This window comes from Temnothorax longispinosus, chromosome 1, assembly GCF_030848805.1.
Source record: "Temnothorax longispinosus isolate EJ_2023e chromosome 1, Tlon_JGU_v1, whole genome shotgun sequence".
NCBI classification, from domain to species: domain Eukaryota; kingdom Metazoa; phylum Arthropoda; class Insecta; order Hymenoptera; family Formicidae; genus Temnothorax; species Temnothorax longispinosus.
In genome coordinates this window covers 10,060,139-10,080,317 of record NC_092358.1, presented here as the reverse complement: position 1 = coordinate 10,080,317, position 20,179 = coordinate 10,060,139, and the positions used below count along the sequence as shown (strand labels likewise).

At 39.7% G+C, this 20,179-nt stretch overlaps 2 protein-coding genes across 3 annotated transcripts in view; one reads left to right on the top strand and one right to left on the bottom strand.

The window, feature by feature from the left end:
- LOC139824707 (isovaleryl-CoA dehydrogenase, mitochondrial-like) overlaps window positions 1–20,179 on the bottom strand; it is a 76,369-nt gene that overhangs the window by 31,344 nt on the left and 24,846 nt on the right. The window lies entirely within an intron of this gene.
- LOC139817667 (uncharacterized) lies at window positions 2,608–3,183 on the top strand. Its single transcript, XM_071785919.1, has one exon. It carries the CDS (start codon window positions 2,608–2,610, stop codon window positions 3,181–3,183), a length of 576 nt encoding a protein of 191 aa, XP_071642020.1.

Here is a 20,179-nt window from a genome sequence, read left to right as displayed (position 1 = left end):
AACTTTCCTATTTAAATCGCGACGTCGCAGGACCCGGCTCAGAGAAATTTTCTCAGTTCAAGTCCGCATTGCTCGGTTACAATCTAAACCTCATTCGTTTCGAGAAGCTCACGTTTAGAGTCACGTTTAGAGTCAGTGCAGCAAATCCGACGGACCAGTCGCCCCAACTCACTCACCGACGAGTCCAACATCCATTACTGAGAGAAGGCGTACTGAGACTCGTTCGAATTCAAGTCATCAAGTAGTAAGTCCCGGAATTTTCCTGATCCTTTTTTTTTCGCGTTATTGCCCCCCTTCTTAAACGGTCTATCGATTGTCGGACCCCCGGAAGCTTATTATATAATTGGGGGTCGGTCAGTGTAGGCAGCAGGTTCCCAGCGGTCGTTGGCGTTGTCGTGGGCCGGACTTACCTCCCGGCGTCTCGTCGCTGTCGTGGACTCAGCTGGTCCACTGACCTCCCTGAGCTTATGCTCGTGGGTCGGTTAGTGTAGGCATCGAGTTCCCAGCGGTCGTTGGCGTTGTGGTAGGCCTGACTTGGCTCCCGGCGTCTCGTCGTTGTCGTGGACCCAGCTTGTCCACTGACCCCTTCCCCCCCCTTTTTAGTAATTTCCTTTTGTTCGCTTCCGACCGGGTCCGAGAGAGATCGACTAAATAGTAAATAATTTTAGTGGACCAGAAAGTCCTAGCCCCTCAAGGAGCGAATCTCCGCACAATCAGGCGACAAAGAAATCGCCAGAACAAGCGGACGCGACGGGAGGTCGAACTCCCACGGGAACAGCTCAACGCCGGTCCTCCGCGACTCGCCATCCCACCGCCCCTACCAGCGTGTACAGAAGAACCCGGTTGTTCTAACCAGAATCGTCCCGCTAACATCCTGCCCTATCGCCCAGTCGTCCTGCCTTTTCGCCCATTTGTCGAACATCGCCCTATTTGCCGCGTGGCTCCGTTTCGCGTGGTCCCTCCTCGCGTGGTCCCCGTCAACCCCGATCCAGCCCGCTTCCTAGAACCTCCCGATTCTCCCTCCTCTTCCCGAAGTCCGTCTCCAACCTCTTCGACCGCCTCGACCCTCGATCTCGAGGAACTAGCCGACCCAGAGATCGTGATCTTAGAATAAATTTTAATTTTTTTTTTATTCTCATATGTTTTAACTTCACAATTTACATATATTTTAATTTTAAGCTCCGATTTAAATTAATTTACACACCTACACACATACACAACGCTTCATGTAATCTCACTACTGATTCCGATTATAATAATAGCGGGCAAGATGTTCATTTTCAAATAAGTTTTTCTTTAAAGATCTTGCCCGATCACCCCGCACCTATGTAACACCCGCGCGAAATACACACACAAGTTACACATACATCCGACACTCACACTTATAAATGTATTCAATTTTATTTTACCTAATTCTCATTTATTGTTCACCTAGCTTATATTATTGTAATAAATGTTTACCTTATATTAAATATTAATTTCAATTTGCATTCATTTATAACTTAAGACCCGCTACCATCCACCTCTCGAAATTGCACGAGGTCCGATCCTGAGTTAAAGGGATTAAATTCTCTGACTCGAAAAAGGACCGACGATCGCACCGCTCACGAAAGGCGTCCTAACGACTTTACAGACGTTGACCCTTTCTGAGTCATAAAAGTGCGTTCGGCTCGCGCCACGCGTCTCCGAGCGCGTACCTGCGAGCGACATTTGTAAGTATCTAGCTGCGTCCTCCCTTCCCCCGACCCCTCTGGCTAGCCTTTCCTTGCTTCCCAGATAATCATATCCTAATCCGGGGGTTGGACGTAACATATTAATCGAGTTAAAGTTTTGTCAATTCAACCTAGTAATCATCAATAGTCTTTGTAGTAACTTCCTGTTTATATGTGGTGTTTTGATTTTGTCGGTGTCAATTAATGAGAAATAAAAGAAGTAAAATTAAAATTATGTGTTTGCTAATAATCCAGACAACACAATGTCAGAAATCGGGGGAACATAAGACGTCTTAAAGACGTCATTATGATGACTTGCGTTATGACGTCTTAATGGCGTCATATATCCTGATTTTTGACATTGTGTTGTCTAGGCAGGAAGCAGGATCAAAATATTACGTCATATTGACGTTATGGAATGACGTCAGTGTAATGTCATTTTTAAAGACTTGGTCATTTGACGTCATTTGTACAAACATGACTAGTATTTGACGTCAAAATGACTAGTGTTTGCTACCTGGGAATAGAGACCGATTAGAGGAGGTCGCAGAACAAGCCGACCGCATACACGAAGTCAATGACCGCGCAATCGTCGCGGCAGTAGAGCCAGCAAGCACAGAGAAAACATCATTGAAAGCGCAGATCCAGGCATTAACAAAACAGGTAGCAGACCTGACGACACAATTTTCCAAGGAAAAAAACGGTGGAGAGATGACCGATCCCACAGCAGAGAACGGAACCGCAGCCGCAGTCGCAGCCGAAATCGTAGCCACACAAGAGGATTCACAACGGAGCACTGCTTCTATCACCGAATTTTCAAAGACAAGGCACGGAAATGCGAGGAACCGTGTACCTACAAACAAACTAAGACGGAAAACGCAGAGGGCAGTTGTTGATGGCGGCCAAAGGTGACAGCCCACTACCATGCCGCCTCTTCTTGACTGACCGGAAGACCAAAATACGGTATCTGATAGATACCAGGTCAGATGTAAGCGTCTACCCGCACAACCGGAGCAACGGAAGCCGGAAGGAGAAATGCGAACTCTACGCAGCTAACGGATCCACCATAGCGACCTACGGAAGTGCAAGTCTTCAACCCGATTTTGGACTACGCCGAGAATTTCCGTGGAGATTTATCATTGCGGACGTCACAATACCTATCATAGGCTCCGATTTCTTGGCATACTATCACCTGCTACCCGACGTCAGGAAAGGATGCCTGGTCGACGGACAAATAGGCCTATGCGCAAAAGGACGCACCAGGGAACAGCCTGCAATATCAGTAAAAGCGATAAACGAGGAATTACCCTACCATCGCATACTGAAGAAATTTCCCGAAATAACGCGACAAACAGGCACATCAAAATGCACGCACAATACCGTGCACCATATAAAAACCACCTCGAGCCCACCGGAGGCCTGCCGACCAAGACGTCTGGCGCTGGACAAACTAATAAAGCGGCAAAAATAGAATTCGACCTATTGCAACGGGAAGGAATAATCCGGCCCTCAAAGAGCCCGTGGACAGCACCACTGCATATGGTCTCCAAGAAAGCGGACCAATGGAGAACGTGCGGAGACTATCGCCCAATGAACAGACGGGCAAAGCCGGATAGATACCCGGTACCACACATCGAAGACTTCTCATAGTCTTTCCACGGGAAGACCATTTTAGACAGAGACGCTCTGTGTGTGTAACACTTTGTTAGTTCGGACGTGTTTCGTGAGCAGACACGAACGACACATTTTAAGTTTTAACGTGTTCGGACGTGTTCCGCCCAAACGAAAAAATTTTTTAAAGTATTGCGACTGATACTGTCTGCTTGCAATTGCCTTTTAGACTTCGCCACTTAACCGTATAGTAATCAAACAGTGAAAAACACACGAACAGAGGCAAATGCTGGCCGTATTGACCTCGTATTAGAGGCAGGAGCCAATACAAATATAAGAAGAAGAAGCTCTGTGTGTGTAAGTGGAGCGAGCCTGCGCGGTGATAGCTATAGCATCAGTAGCGCCGCGACGCTATACATACGACGCGCGACGCGTCGTTCAAATTGTCATTCGCGTTTCAACAATGCCGTTATTATCATAGCAGTAGTGGTTTCGGGCGTGATGCTCGGGATTCTTATATTCATTTGTTAAGATATTCATTTGTTAAGAAAGATATGAGAGTGCAATGGTTATGCCCGCGTATACTGACAGTGCACGTTTTTTGTAGTTCTCTTCTGTGTTATGTCCACGATTTTTTTATTCTTTTTGGAAATAAAACTAAAAATGTTCAAATTGTCATTCGCGTTTCAACCACCATAAATGACCACCATGGATTGTCCGAGTTCCATAAAAATGTGATAATTTGCATATCAGTTATTACAACGGCAAATCAGTAATGTCATTTTATATCAATACTGATATTTTATCAACTATCGGCAATCCAGTGACGAAGAAACCACGCTGTGGTAATATCACTTTTTCACCGATCTATGAAAAAAGCGATGTATTACCACATTGGTAATATCGTTTCTTGGTTGACAAAAAAGAAATCGTTTATTTTAAAATGGCCATATATGAATACCAGCCTATATGTTTTTCTTTTTCAGAACATGAGGAGGAGGAAGAGGAGGAAAAGAAGGAGGAAAAGGAGGAGGAGGAGCATGAGGAGGAGGAAGAGAAGGAGGAGGGGGAGGGTCACGTCGTGTGGATCGATCGAATTTGGTCCAATTTATATTTGAATCTACATTCTTCTACACTATTCTACATCAGTGTCGGATAAATTTCCCACACAATTGGAATTGATAAAAACATCTTTGTATTTTATAAATTATTAAAATTAGTTTTTATATAATATATTATTTTCAAGTAATATATTATTTTAAAATTATTTTTAAGTGATGTAAAACTGATTGACTCTAAAATAATTACTAGGAAAAAATCTTTTATTTCCTAACGAAATATATATTAGATCTCACGTCATTTAAGCAAGATGCTGCGACGCATGATTTATTGTTGCGTAATTATATAATTATGTATAATCTCACTTGAAAAGGACCCAATCGGGGTCGAAACGTTGTGAGTCAAATAAATAGAAATTGGCCAGTTGGGTCGCCTAATCTCGATTTTATTTTTATATCTACGCACTGGCAGACCCAATAATCGCAAAAAGTATAAAAATCACGTTATTATCGCGTTTAGAGAAGGAATAACTGGTCTAACGATTTGACCAGATCAAAGTGTCCCTCCGCCGGGTGACACGTCCGTCAATTGCCAACGTGGAGAAGAACGCTTCTCAAGGTAGGAAGTAAGCTCAATACATCCTATTTGTCGACACTTGTACAAATGTGCATGTGTAATCGGAGATAAAAGAATAACATCTCCACTAATCACAATTAACCGCGAATTATAATATATACGATAGTCATAGATAAGTCATTTTAAACTCACCTGTCGCGATTAATCCGCCAATATCCAGCCCATAGGCTCAAAAACAAGGTGATCCCGTAGGGTCATCAAAGTTATAAAAAATCAAATTATAAATCAAATTTATAAAAAACGAAGATTGAGCTGACAAAGCTTTTGATAGAAAAACGGGAATATTGAATGCAGATCCGCGTATCCCTTGTGGACGAAGCTGCTAAACCCTCATCTGCCCATTTAATTGAGTAAACGAGTCGGTTACTAAAATCCGACAATCGTCGGCTGTAAAAGTACGGCAACCCGCCGGAAACAAAATCTGACAACTGTCGGTGACAAAATCTATGCCAACAACCATCGGCAGCAAAAATCCGGTAACCCACCGGTAACAAAGACCGACAACCCGCCGTTGACAATAAAGTTCAAAAATCGTTGGCAGTAAAAGTCCGGCAACCAGCCGGTAACGAAATCTGTGCCAACAACCATCGGCAGCAAAAGTCCGGCAACCCGCCGGTAACAAAGTTCGACAATCGGCAGCAAGATGTCCGACACAGTCTCCGGCTTGTACTATTCCACCAAGTTCATATACGTCATCATTATCATCATCGAAAACTTCATTATCAATTTCTTCAAGCAGATTTCTTGAAAAATCCTCTTCAATAATATCAGATGAAAATAAATTACTTGATGAAAATTTTAAAGGCAATGAAGAAGGAATTAGTGAAATTGCAAAACTTAATTTTCCATCAAGTAGAAAATCTCCAACATCCAGTATCGAAATGTGCAGCATCCACTCCTGTATCATCAAGAATTTCAACAACCAATACTTTATCAGAATCAAAACCTTCAGCATGCCTTTTATCAGTCAACGTAAAACATGCCACATCTGAGTCATTAACATTAAACACCTCAAGATTTCATATTAAAGACTCATTTGTAACTGACAATGGACTTGTAAAACTCGAACCTATGGACACTACTGAAACACAAGAACCAGCAGCATCAGCAATGCCACTCGAGATTACTAAAGAGGTATTATTTGAAATGCTATCTATTAAGTATATGATATTTTCAATTATTATATAAATTTAGTATTAAAACAAGACTTCTTATTTTCTTTTAGGATAAAATACTGATACATGAAAATCCAGCGATATGGGTGCCTGTGGTAGGCTGGGAGAAGATAAAAGCTATTGCTGAAAATATGTTAATGGATCCAGCAAGCAACAATGAAACTGGTGACAAAGCATACATTTATGCCCTTGCACAGCATATGTTCGGCACAGAAAAATTGCTGACTCATGTTATTAGTAGCTGCAATGTGCAAAAGAAAAAGTTCCTGGATGGTGGGGGAACTGCGCCGCCAAATAAATTTTTAGAAAAAGGTCTTCTTGCTGCTATTTATGGTTAGTTCTTCAGTATATCGTATACTTGAGTGTGTGTGTGTGTGTGTGTGTGTGTGTGTGTGTGTATGTGTGTGTGTATGTGTTTGGATAATTTTTATTATTGTAAATAAATGCTGAATTTGTTTTCAGGAGCTCAAATGCGGAGGTATTATATTTTGAACAAAGAATCAGCGGATCCAAAGAGAACACGAATAACACCAACAAAAATCAATTATCATATCGGAAGAAAGGCCTTCAACCTTAAGAAGAGTGAAAAAGCAAGACAAGAAAGACTGGCAAAAGATGCGCTGCAGATGAATAATCAATTAAAACCTTGATGGTGAAAACCTATACAGCTTAAAATTTTATAACAGATGGTTTTATAACACAGATATTTTATAATATAATTATACTTAATACTATACTCTCTATTATACGAGTGAATACGATTTTCAGTAAAAGTTTTCTTATGTATTTTATTTCTTTTAGTTTCGTGTGTAATCCGTAATACACACGACTGAATATACCTATATTGTATTCCGCATACACACAACTGAATATACTATATTGAATATATTATATTCTGTATACGGATAAAGTCAAAATACTACACGGACTGAATATACAAGATACACAAATTTCTGTATACGGAATACACACGACTGAATATATACCTATATTGAATCTCTGTATACGGATAAAGCCAAAATACTACATAAACTGAATATCCAAGATACACAAATTTCTGTATACTTTGGATCATACTTTTTCGCTAACGAGAAGGAATTAGAAAATAGAAAAAATTATTAAAAACTTTAAAAAAGAAAGTCATTGGTGTGCAGTGACAGGATGTATGAGCACCATAAATGTGGAAAAACGACACTTCTTCCTTTTTCCAAAAAAACATGATAGGTACAATACTATTTTAATAATTGTTTACATCATTATTTCATTATTTGCGTAATTTAATTAATTATTGTAACATATACAGGTGGTTGGCATGGGTTCAAGCATGCAGAAGATTAGATTTAATACCAAAAGGCCCCGAGTATGCTCACCGCAATTGTCGATTGTGCCATGTACATTTTAAGGAAAATAAATATAAAATGGTCAAAAGCCGAGCTCGCCTTCATTCAGATGCTGTACCAACAAGATGTAAAGTTCACTAATAATAAATAAGTTTTCATTTATATTAGTTTTAATTACTCTTTATTTGGAAAAATCTAGTTTTGATACTTGAGAATATTTTTGATAGTAATAGTATAAAATAATATTAAAAATATATTATATTTTACAGCAGTACTTACTACAGCTTTTACAGTATCAATGGATGTAGTATCAATGGAAAATGAAAACAATAATGTGTAAGCTATTTTTGCCGAATTAAATTTAAATTAACACATAACTCAAATCAACTTTTTTCCAGAAACACAATAATGGACAATGATGAGTGCTACGCTTTGAGCATTGAACAACACATGTCAATGGACACTGTACAAGAAGAAACAACAAGGTATGTCAAATAAAAAAAAATATATATGTATATATATATATTTATATATATGTATATATATATTATAGGAAAAAAAGGCTCTTGTCCTAAGTCCTCCACCATAAAAAGAATTTATAGTGGAGGGGATAAGAGGTTACAAGGGCCCGCAAGGATCCTGTAAAATTTCAGTCTGCTGGTAGCAACCAAATGCAGTACTCAAATCGATGAAGAATTTAAAATATCAAAAAATATAAGAAATATATCTACAACTCTTTTTTCTATTTTTGAATTTATAATATTTTATAACATAGTTAACTTCAAAGAAGTTGTATGAATTCTTTTATATTTTTTTCAATTATTCTAATGATGTGTATAAAATGGTCTACATGTCTACAATTAAGGTATTAGAAAAACGTGTTCAATTTAAAAATTAAAATACATTCATAATAATAACATTCAGAATAAGACTTTAATATTATAAGATAAAGAAGCTATCATAATAGTGGATTGTAATGGTATACTAGATTTTGTGTGTGTGTGTGTGTTATTACATAAGCAGCGGATTTGTCCCGCAAATGAGAAGTGATAAATAACCCTGTCATTTTATTTTTTTCCTCATTTACATTAGACCTGACGCGATTAATCCGCCAATATCCAGCTCATAGGCTCAAAAACAAGATGATCCCGTAGGATCATTGAGCTGACAAAGCTCTTGATAAAAAAACGGGAAGATTGGATGCAGATCCACGTAACCCTTATAGACGAAGATGCTAAATCTTCATCTGCCGATTTAATTGAATAAACGAGTCAGTTACTAAAATCCGACAATCGTCGGCAGCAAAAGTCCGGCAATCCGCCGTTAACAAAGTTCAACAATCGTCGGCAGCAAGAAGTCCGACAAGCGTCGACAGCAAAAGTACGGCAACCCGCCGGAAACGAAATCTGACAACTGTCGGCAGCAAAAGTACGGCAACCCGCCGGAAACAAAATGTAACAACCGTCGGCAGCAACAGTCCGGCAACCCGAAGGTAATAAAGTCCGACAACCCATTGACAACAAAGTTCGAAAATCGTCGGCAGCAAAAGTCCGGCAACCCGCCAGAAACGAAATCTGACAACTGTCAGCAGCAACAGTCCGGCAACCCGCCCTTAACAAAGTCCGACAACCCATTGACAACAAAGTTCAAAGATCGTCGGTAGCAAAAATCCGACAACCCGCGAGCCTGCGCGGTGATAGCTATAGCATCAGTAGCGCCGCGACGCTATACATACGACGCGCGACGCGTCGTTCAAATTGTCATTCGCGTTTGGACAACCATGGATAACCACCATGAGTTGTCCGAGTTAAAAAAAAATATTATAATTTCCGTAGCAGTTATTGTTTCGGTAGTGTCGATTATTGTGCTTATTTTTTTATGTTGGGCTGGACGCCGGATGTGCGAGGATCAGGACTCGGCGGCGGATTCAACAAAAGGTAAGACGGCCGCCATGACCCTCGTGTCGTGTCGAAACGTCGAAAGTTGCCGAAAGTTTGTCGAAAGTTTCGCTTTATTTATATACGGTACGGTCAATCAATTTGGTGTCGCGTCAGTATCTTTAGAAATGTTTATTGGATCGATTAAACAGTTTTTTATTCGTCCATCTACTCGAGAAGTATGAACGTATTCCATAAATGTGCGATTTGACCCTCCTTTCTCTATTATCATCATGTAAAATTGGCAAAGTTTACGGACATATATATCTCCGGAACCAAGCGGTAAAAAAATTCGAAATTTTTCAGACACACTCCACACACACACACTTTCACCAACCACAGAAACCTTGTGTCCTCATTTTTATATGTTGAATTTTTTTTTAATTTTATTGCAGCTAGTGATAGCAGTATTATTGACCCAAAACTCCCAAGCTCCCCAACTTGACGACCATTTTCAAATTTAATGTCTCCTACGAAAAATAGCCTAGTTTCTCCGCACGAGCCCCACTCGTGCGGGGGGTGCAGTTTGGAATATAAAAATTCCTGTGATCAGGTGGACTCGAACCCGGTTCCTCGGGGTTACAAGTCTGGCGCTTTACCACAAGACAACACTGCCACCCTCCGACAACAGTCCGACAATCGTCGACTGCAAAAGTACGGCAACCCGCCGGAAACGAAATCTGACAATTGTCGGCAGCAACAATCCGGCAACCCGCCGGTAACAAAGTCCGACAACCCGTTGACAACAAAGTTCAAAAATCGTCGGCAGCAAAAGTCCGGCAACTCGCCGGTAACAAAGATCGACAATTATATTTAATTTATGTGTAGAAACCGCTGGTAGAGAAGATTAAGATCTTTTATTGTCAGACTGTTTCGAAGAGACAGAAGGATGGGCGACAGAAGGATGAGGATACCGCTCGATGTTTTGGATGAGGATATACATCCAAAAAAGAAATTCAATGTTTCCACTGAATCATTGTAAGTATATGTAAATAAAATATAATTTGAAATTCTGAAATATAATATTAATTCTGATGTTTACTAATAAAAAAAACTTTTATGCTAGCAATAGCAAAAACTTTTGCAGCTAATGATAGCAGTATTATTGACCCCAAACTCCCAAGCTCCCCAAGCTTGACGACCAATTTCAAATTTAATGTCTCCTCCGAAAAATAGCCTAGTTTCTCCGCACGAGCCTTACTCGTGCGGGGGGTGCAGTTTGGAATATAAAAATTCCTGTGATCAGGTGGACTCGAACCCGGTTCCTCGGGGTTACAAGTCTGGCGCTTTACCACAAGACCACACTGCCACCCTCCGACAACAGTCCGACAATCGTCGACTGCAAAAGTACGGCAACCTGCCGGAAACGAAATCTGACAATTGTCGGCAGCAACAATCCGGCAACCCGTCGGTAACAAAGTCCGACAACCCATTGACAACAAAGTTCAAAAATCGTCGGCAGCAAAAGTCCGGCAACCATTTGGTAACAAAGTCCGACAACCCGTTGACAACAAAGTTCGACGGTAACAAAAAATCAAACTGTGTGCCGAGATAAGTGCGAAAAAGCTTACGGTGAACCAACTCAAGAAGACTTGCGTCGCGTCATGCCGGCAAATCGATTCGCATCTATCTTGATTGGTGCGCAACCTACATATTTCGAAAATATTTTCTTTTCTCTAAGGAAGACTTTTTAGAAGTTTACTTCCACTTTATATACACAAACGGTTCGATATCTCCTTGCGTTATAAGTATTTCTCATTTAATTTTCCGACAAAGGGAAACGGATACGCCGAGGACTTCGTAGAAGGGAATTCTAAGAAGAACTTCCGCGAAGCTCGATATACTAACCGCGCAACTGCCACTTTGAAGAATTCTTGTTTTTTTTTTTTTTAGTATTATGAAAGTATTAACGATACGTAGTCGCTCAATAGCACAACGTATCACCGAGCGTTGACCTACCCAAAGGAGTCCCGTTTCCATCCGCTGGAATTTCTCGTGTCTCGTCATTGTCGTCGTCATTGGGGAGAGAGGTATTCGACGGAGACGAATCGTCCTGGAAGCGACTATATGGAGGCCAGAGTCCGCAGCGACGCGCAGCATTCGACCAAGCCGAAAGCCGCGCTGACCGGTCTCCGCCATCTCCGCCGTCATTGTCCCTACGAGAGACAAAACCTCGTCCAAGTACCGCTGATGTAGGTAAGCTCCATAATGCTCCAAGTATATATACGAGGGTAGTCTGAAAAGTTTTGAGCCTATTTATATAACATTGACTTAAAAGGAGACTATGTTGAAAAATTTGACCGAAAAAATAATGTTTAAGACTCAAAACTTTTCAGACGTATATATATATATACACGTTAGCACGTATAGACGAGAATCGATCCGAGTTGCCGAGGAAAGGATCGCGGGGATCGATCGACAACCCGTTGACAACAAAGTTCGACGGTAACAAATAATCAAACTGTGTACCGAGATAAGTGCGAAAAAGTTTATTACGGTGAACCAATTCAAGGAGAACCTGCGAGAAAGAGGTCGAACCTGTTCGACCAGAAGCAAAACTAAGTTAATTTATCAATTAGCTGAGGCGGATCCAGAGGACAGATGGAGGGAAGAATTGTCCGCAACCTCAGAAGCTAGTGCGACCCAAGGAGCCTAGAGCAAGACGAGTCAAATGCTGGACCGTCGGTGTCGGTAACTCATTATGAACGAGAACTAATAATTTGTCGACAAGAAACACCTCGCGCTCTCCCTCTCTCGACTCCTTCCGACCCGACCGACGATCTCGCGGACAGGATCGGGACAGTCTGAGTTTGGCGATAGTCGAGAACAGTCATGGATCAATCTTGAAAATAATGAAATTCTTGATAGATTGTCTGCGATTTCGCAGGACTGATAGAATGAGTTTTAAAGCAGATGTCGTCTAAACTACTGCGTCTATATAAAAAATTGCGTACTACGTTATTCGTTTGAGGTCGGCACGCATCGCTTCACTACCCTTTAACCTTTTATTGATATATTGCAGTCGCTTTTATTGCATACCAATTGCGCCATTTTAAAACTTTCCTTTCGTCAAAATTATATTCGTAGTCTCCTTCTGTACCCCGTAAAAAATAAAAGACATTGCCGGGAAAATTAATTTTCTTCTGCCTAACCCACTCCGATCCAGCAATCTACACACACGTTTCGCGAGAAAATCAAGGAACACGGATTGTCTCGTGAACACTGCCCTTTACGAGGTACAGAAGGAGACTACGAGGTGAGTCATCTTAGACTCACCTGACGCAATTAAACCGCCAATATCAAGGCTCAAAAACAAGATGATTCCGTAGAATCATTGAGCTGACAAAGCTCTTGATAAAAAAAATGGGAAGATTGGATGCAGATCCACGTAACCCTTATGGACGAAGATGCTTCATCTCCCGATTTAATTGAATAAACGAGTCAGTTACTAAAATCGGCAGCAAAAGTCCGTTGTTTACTTCTATTGCACGTTTTTTTTCTATGTCCTGTTTATTTCTATATTTCATGTTTCCAATAAAACTTGTCACTGATTGTTAATGAAATTCAGACCATTTGTGTTACTTGATCGTCATCTCGCAGAATTCTTGCCCTGCTCGTCTATCGTTAGGTCGAGCTGGCCGGTCCCTCGCACGACCGACTAAATCGACTATCGCGGTTTTGCTTTCGGTCTAGATTTCGCGAATTTTGGAAATTAGTGGACGAGAGTATCACGAGTCTAGCGCCCAATCATTTGGTTAGCGGCTGTCGAATGTCGAATAGTACGAGGGATCAGCTCGAGAGACCCGTTATCCTTAAAAATATCCCCGTTCTCCCTTTTGATCTGTCTTGCGCCTCGCACGCAAAAGAAAAAAAAAGACGTGACACTCCAAAAAACTTCACCCATTTTAAGCTGAATGTAGGACTGATCTTTAATTTAAAACCAAACAGTATTTTTTTTAATTTAGTGTCTACATTCCTTTTGCTTCCTCATAGAGGAAGCTTTGTTTTCGTTAAAAAAAATTTTTTTTTTGTTTTTTTGAATGTGTTCAGAATGTTCTAAAACGTCGAAAAATTTCAATTTTAAAAATGTCTGTATGTATGTATGTGTGTATGTGTGTATGTGTGTGTATGTGTGTGTGTATGTGTGTGGGTATATGTGTGTGTGTATGTGCCAAATTTACCAAAATTTCTATAAGTCCAGAACTAATCAACCAAATCTTAACGAATTATATATGAAATAGGGGTAAAAAAAACTGAAGAATATAATAGAATTAATAAAAATTGTTAATAATCAAGGGGTTCTTTTTTAATAAAATTTTGATTTTTTTCAGAAATGTTTGTTTATGCTTTAATTTCCGCAAATTTGGAGATATCGATCTATTTCTAATTTTATTATATTTTTCAGTCTTTTCTACCCCTATTTCATATATAATTCTTTAAGATTTGGTTGATTAGACTCAGCTTTATACGCGATCAAAGGTCCCTAATTTTTAGAAAAATGTCTGTAATAGCTTTAACTTCTGTAAATTTTAAGATATCGGTCTATTTTTAATTTTGTTATATTTTTCAGTCTTCTCTATTTCTTTTTTATATAATTCTTTAAGGCCGGTATTCATAGTCGGGTCTTATATTCAAGATCGTCTTAAGTATAGTCTTAAGGCGTCATCAGCCAATCAGATGGCTGTATTAGCATCTTAAGACGTCACTTCCTCTATGAGGAAGCCAAGTGCAAATTTCTAATTTGCACCATTTTTTTTGTTAGAAAAGAAAAATAATTTAATGAGTAATAAAAAGAATATTATTACGTGCATATAATGCGGCTGTTATTGTAAATTACGTTGAATGTTTCGAGTTGTGTACATCGAGCTCGCTCGCACGCATGATTCGCACGATTGGAAATCAGTGAGTGTCGCCTCAATTACGCGCGTGATTACATTTACGGCTGTGGAGGGCGGCGAGCGACGTGTAACGTGGTTATGAACGCGACACGTGCCAAACCGGTATGTTTAATCTCAGCATTTAGTTCCACTCTATTATAGATTACGTGTCCACTATTTTCACAACGTTTCGGGGACGGCATTTCATCACCGCACAAACCACCCTTCGTCGGCCGCTTATCAATAGTAGCAGTTTGCCGTCATGGACGTGATAATCTGCAACATGTTTTTTTAGGACCAATCGGATCTATCGGCAACGTGCTCGCAATCGATTCAATTTTTCTTGCAGCATTTTTCACTTCTATAATAGACAATCTCTTATTAAGCGTGGCTCCTTTCCGCTTTCGCGACATGTTCAAATTACTTATTTAAGGATATACGCGAGGCAAGTTTGTCCTCTTGTTAACACACTTTGCGTCTGGTGACGTAATAAAAAGACGCAAATATCATTTTTTGCCCGTGCGTTTTTGTTCCATCTTTAATCGAACTTATAATATATGTTTCGTATAGTTTTGTGTTTCATTTCTAATCATTACATCATTACATCTTACAGGTGGCTTGACATCCAAGCTGAAACCGTGAAGGGAATATATTCGTCGCTCTGCGATGTTATTTAGGTAAGCTCCTCACTTATTAACTGCCGTTTTAATTGCGCTTTCTTTATTCTTTTATCCATTTTTTTAAGAGTAAATTATACATTAACACATGTACATTGTCTGTTATATAAAATTAATTATAATGATATCGCATTTATAGAGGCGATTCGCCCCCTCACAGTCAACCGGTTCCAACGACTCTTTCAACCCCATAACTACGGATGCAATCTGCCAGAAACAGGCTTCCACGAGGACTTCTCCCGTAGCCACTTATCGGCTGCGGGGAGGTACCCGCGCGTCCGCAAACAGATCCATAAATAAAATCCTTAACGGAGAAGCTTCAAGTGGCAACGCATCGCACACCCTTCGCGCAGCGATATTAAGTTGCGACTGACCCAGTCGAGAGTTTTCTCGAGAACTTGTTTGACGGAAAGTTGCAACGAAAATTTAAAGCGAGCCCACCACGCATCGAATTGATCGGTTACGGGCATCGAGAGACCCGATTTTTTTTTTTTTTTTTTAATAAAACAAACGCGAAATTTCCCCCGCCCCCCTCCTCCCCGGACGGGTACATAATTATTCGCGCATACAAATAATCGATTACAATAAGGAACAGAACGGCGGCCGCTGCATGCGTCGGTTATTGCGAGCGCGGATACTTCCGTAAGCGGATTACACGTCGGCCGAAATATTGTATTTAAGTATGACGTATATAAGAATAAGAATAAGAAAAGAAATGTAAGTTGTTTATGTTGGTTTAAAGCGGAGAGGTTATCTGGTATAACACCATCAGAAACCTCGGTGACGTCAGGAATATTAAGGAAGGGCGGACAAACGGAATTTGCACTTGGTGGTGACAATAACTTATTTTGGACGAACATGTGCGTTCGAGATAAGCGATATGTACTTCGACGACACTCTTTTAAAAACTGACTGCTCGACTATAAACGCGAGAAAGTAACCCAATTAAAATCCAGTAATACACTAAAAATGCCCGACGCAATAGGCTGCCGCATTAAATGGAACGCGATACGAACATGTGACGCCCTTGAGGCATAGATATCGACTTGTGCGACTTTCTTCAAGCACAACCCTTAAATTTTCTAAAGAGTTTTATCCTAACGAACTGTTAAGGATGTGAAAAATATTACCAAAAATATATTAAAAAATATTCTTAAACCTTATTTAATGTTTCATAGAACAGAATAAAGGAAAAAAGATAATTATCTCTGATTAAGGGCCGATATCACAGTCTCCGATTAACGTGATCCTCCGATTAAACTCACTCTTCGTGTCTTTCTAGGGGGGACAGTTAGAAAGAGATGCAGAGTAAGTTTAATTGGAGGATCACGTTAATCATGATATCGGCCCAAAAACGATGTTTTATTATGCACGTACCAGCACGGCAAAAAGGCACGGCGAAGCATGACGAACGACAAAGAGTGGCGCTCACTACGAATATGGCAACTTAACTTAAAATGTGCAATAAATAAACTCAACGAATATTCTAAAAATGTTCTTCTTTATTATAAATATACGATTTTTTATTGTAATATATTTTACGTATATTCATATAATATTCTATTCGAATATTCCAAAATTAAGGGGCTACATCCACCTAAAAAAATTTTTTTTTGCATTTTTTAAAAGTTTTAAGTGTTGAGAATATATCCTGAAAATTTTACATCGATATCTGTAAAATTGACAAAGTTATAGAATTCCGAAAAAAACAAGTTCAAGCGTTCGAGCGTTCGAGCGTTCGAGCTCCGCTATCTGACATGGCGCGCACGGAAAATATCGCTCTAGCGGTATTTTGGGTTTCAGTTGTCCTCTTGATCTTGTGTATTGTTGCTCTTCTGTTCTGTATTCGACTTTTCGCATGGATACAAGACTTCGCGCTTGCAAAAAAAAAACCACGGGTCTCGGTGGTAAAGGCAAATTGACTGGAAAACTGATCGATGAACTGACAGTTTATTACGGCCTCGCCATCAGAAGAAACTGCGATTCTGTGACAAAAATGAAGGATGCTATATGGGCCACATTTTACCACAAGTGTTCAACGAATGAAGAGCCTCGACACGATAATTGCCCTCAAGGACCGGGAATCGTGGTGCTCGTGGCAGCAAGCAAAAACCGCAGGAACTCTTCAGCATTATGAGCATAAAACGCCACTTCACGACGATGTTATCAAAGCAATTCGTCCGATCGTCTTAATCGTCTTATCGCAGGGTATTGATATTCGGCCGCTCTATTAATTAATTCATCCGCGAAGTGCGCGCGCCGCGATTAATTAATTTCAACTCTATGCAACTAGCACTAAATTCAAATCGTGATATTCTTTTAAAGTACAATGTCTGAGAATTATTTTAATATACTATAATCATGCGAGGAATTCGTAGACGATCAGGTGACGGAACTTCAACGGCTGGTCTAAGTTAATTATCGTTATTGTTTTACTGTTAGCAATAAACTCAGATTTGATAACATTTTGATATTATATATTTTCGATCATTTTAGTAATATATTTATGCAGCAAATTTTTTAAGTGTTTGTGTCGACCGCGACGGTAATATATAGTCCCAGATAGCACACAATATTCTATGAATATTCTTACAAAGTGTGAATGTTCTTAAGGGGCTACATCCACCTAGAGGCCCGAAAAATAGGTCGAAATTCAGATTTTTTTTTTTTTAGAAACGATTAATGGAAATGACATAAATTTTTTTGTACTTAAAGATACATGTTTTGAGAGCTTAAAAAAATTTTTTTTATTGCAAAATGTCTAAAAGTAAAAAAGTTATGGCCGCCGGCAGATGATAAGTTTTTTTCCGACACAAAGCTTGACGACCAATTTCAAATTTAATGTCTCCTCCGAAAAATAGCCCAGTTTCTCCGCACGAGCCCCACTCGTGCGGGAGGTGCAGTTTGGAATATAAAAATTCCTGTGATCAGGTGGACTCGAACCCGGTTCCTCGGGGTTACAAGTCTGGTGCTTTACCACAAGACCACACTGCCACCCTCCGACAACAGTCCGACAATCGTCGACTGCAAAAGTACGGCAACCCGCCGGAAACAAAATGTAACAACCGTCGGCAGCAACAGTCCGGCAACCCGAAGGTAATAAAGTCCGACAACCCATTGACAACAAAGTTCGAAAATCGTCGGCAGCAAAAGTCCGGCAACCCGCCAGAAACGAAATCTGACAACTGTCAGCAGCAACAGTCCGGCAACCCGCCCTTAACAAAGTCCGACAACCCATTGACAACAAAGTTCAAAGATCGTCGGTAGCAAAAATCCGACAACCCGCGAGCCTGCGCGGTGATAGCTATAGCATCAGTAGCGCCGCGACGCTATACATACGACGCGCGACGCGTCGTTCAAATTGTCATTCGCGTTTGGACAACCATGGATGACCACCATTAGAGTCCTAGATAATAGAGAAGCGACATTGAAATCGATAGGTGCGATATATCGATAAAACCGCCATTTTGTTTCTCCATATGGAATAGGAAAGTGCGTATAAGAAACTGTCCATTTTAGAAACGGTGTGCTTGTCGTAAATATATTACAGCGTAATGAAACCTATATCCCATATCTCTTCTAAAGTATTCTGAACATTATTTACACAACACAATAAACCTATGTATAAGATTTTAATAATCGTAAATATATGTATAATTATATTGTGCTATTTTAGAAATTCTTTTGTATCCATAATTTTACAAAATATAAGATTTATTTTTATAGGAATGAAAATGGCTATGGGGAAAGTTGCAACTAAATGAACATATATAGAAAAATTACATCTCTGTTATTCTCAGTCTATTTGATTATTAATTACTGAAAATTTTGTAAGCGTAGCAAATTTAATAATAACGAAAACGAATTATTTATACAAATTAATCGGGCTGAAATTGTAAAAACATGTATTTATATCTTTTTATCTTTTGAAAAGTTGTATCATATATCAAAAAGAGCGTTATTTTTAATTTTAGTTACGCAATTTTATCTTCTATGTATATAGATATGAAAGTTATTTACTTTGAAACATGTCGACGATATAAACGAAAGATATATTAATTCACAAGATTATACTTGCAGGTACATATAATAAAGTAAATGAAAACGTACTGTGTATTTTATTGTAAATTATTAATAGTTCTTTGAGGAATAATGTAAAAAAATTTATATATAACTTTACTACGTTTTTTATAGATACATATATCTACGAGACAATAATATTCGATTTATTTGACATCTATAAGAGAAAATTCATTTTAAATTAAATAAAATATGATTTATTTTATATTTGTACTTGGTTCAACTCTCAATTACAATTCGAATAATTGTGCTCTTCAGATTTCAAAATTTTCCTCGGCAGCTGGCAATATTATACGATCGTTGCAACCAAAGGTTTTGGATTTGCTTTCTTGCAGAGAAATATTTTAACTTTCCCTGATATTTGACCCTTTAAGTTTGCGCTAACAGGTAATGGCATTGAATATGTATGTTCGTTAAAGACGTCTGGCGCTGGACAAACTAATAAAGCGGCAAAAATAGAATTCGACCTATTGCAACGGGAAGGAATAATCCGGCCCTCAAAGAGCCCGTGGACAGCACCTGCATATGGTCTCCAAGAAAGCGGACCAATGGAGAACGTGCGGAGAGTATCGCCCAATGAACAGACGGGCAAAGCCGGATAGATACCCGGTACCACATATCGAAGACTTCTCACAGTCTTTCCACGGGAAGACCATTTTCTCCACGATAGACTTGGTCAGAGCATATACAACGAAATACCAATCAACCCGGAAGACATACCGAAAACGGCCATCATTACACCATTCGGCTTATACGAACTCGATGCCATTCTGCCTAAGAAACGCAGCACAAACATTCCAAAGTTTTATCAACGAGGTATTGCAAGGACTACATTTCTGCTATGCCTACAGCGATGACATACTAATAGCTTCAACAAGCGCAATATGGTAATTGCACAATATATTTCTAATTTCAAACGAGATCTTGCTATTTCGCAACAACGCCGTCAGGCGGCGCAAAATGGTAAGCCTAAGTAATAAATTTCAATGGTGGGGGTTTTCAAGTATATATAAGCAAGCTCCTAGCAGAAGCGATCACTCGATCAGTTTTAAATTCAGAGGTGCGAAAAAAGTAC

What these genes read in the sequence shown, in the direction of transcription:
- LOC139817667 (XM_071785919.1), top strand. Translation starts at nt 2,608, where the DNA reads ATGGCGGCCAAAGGTGACAGCCCACTACCATGCCGCCTCTTCTTGACT.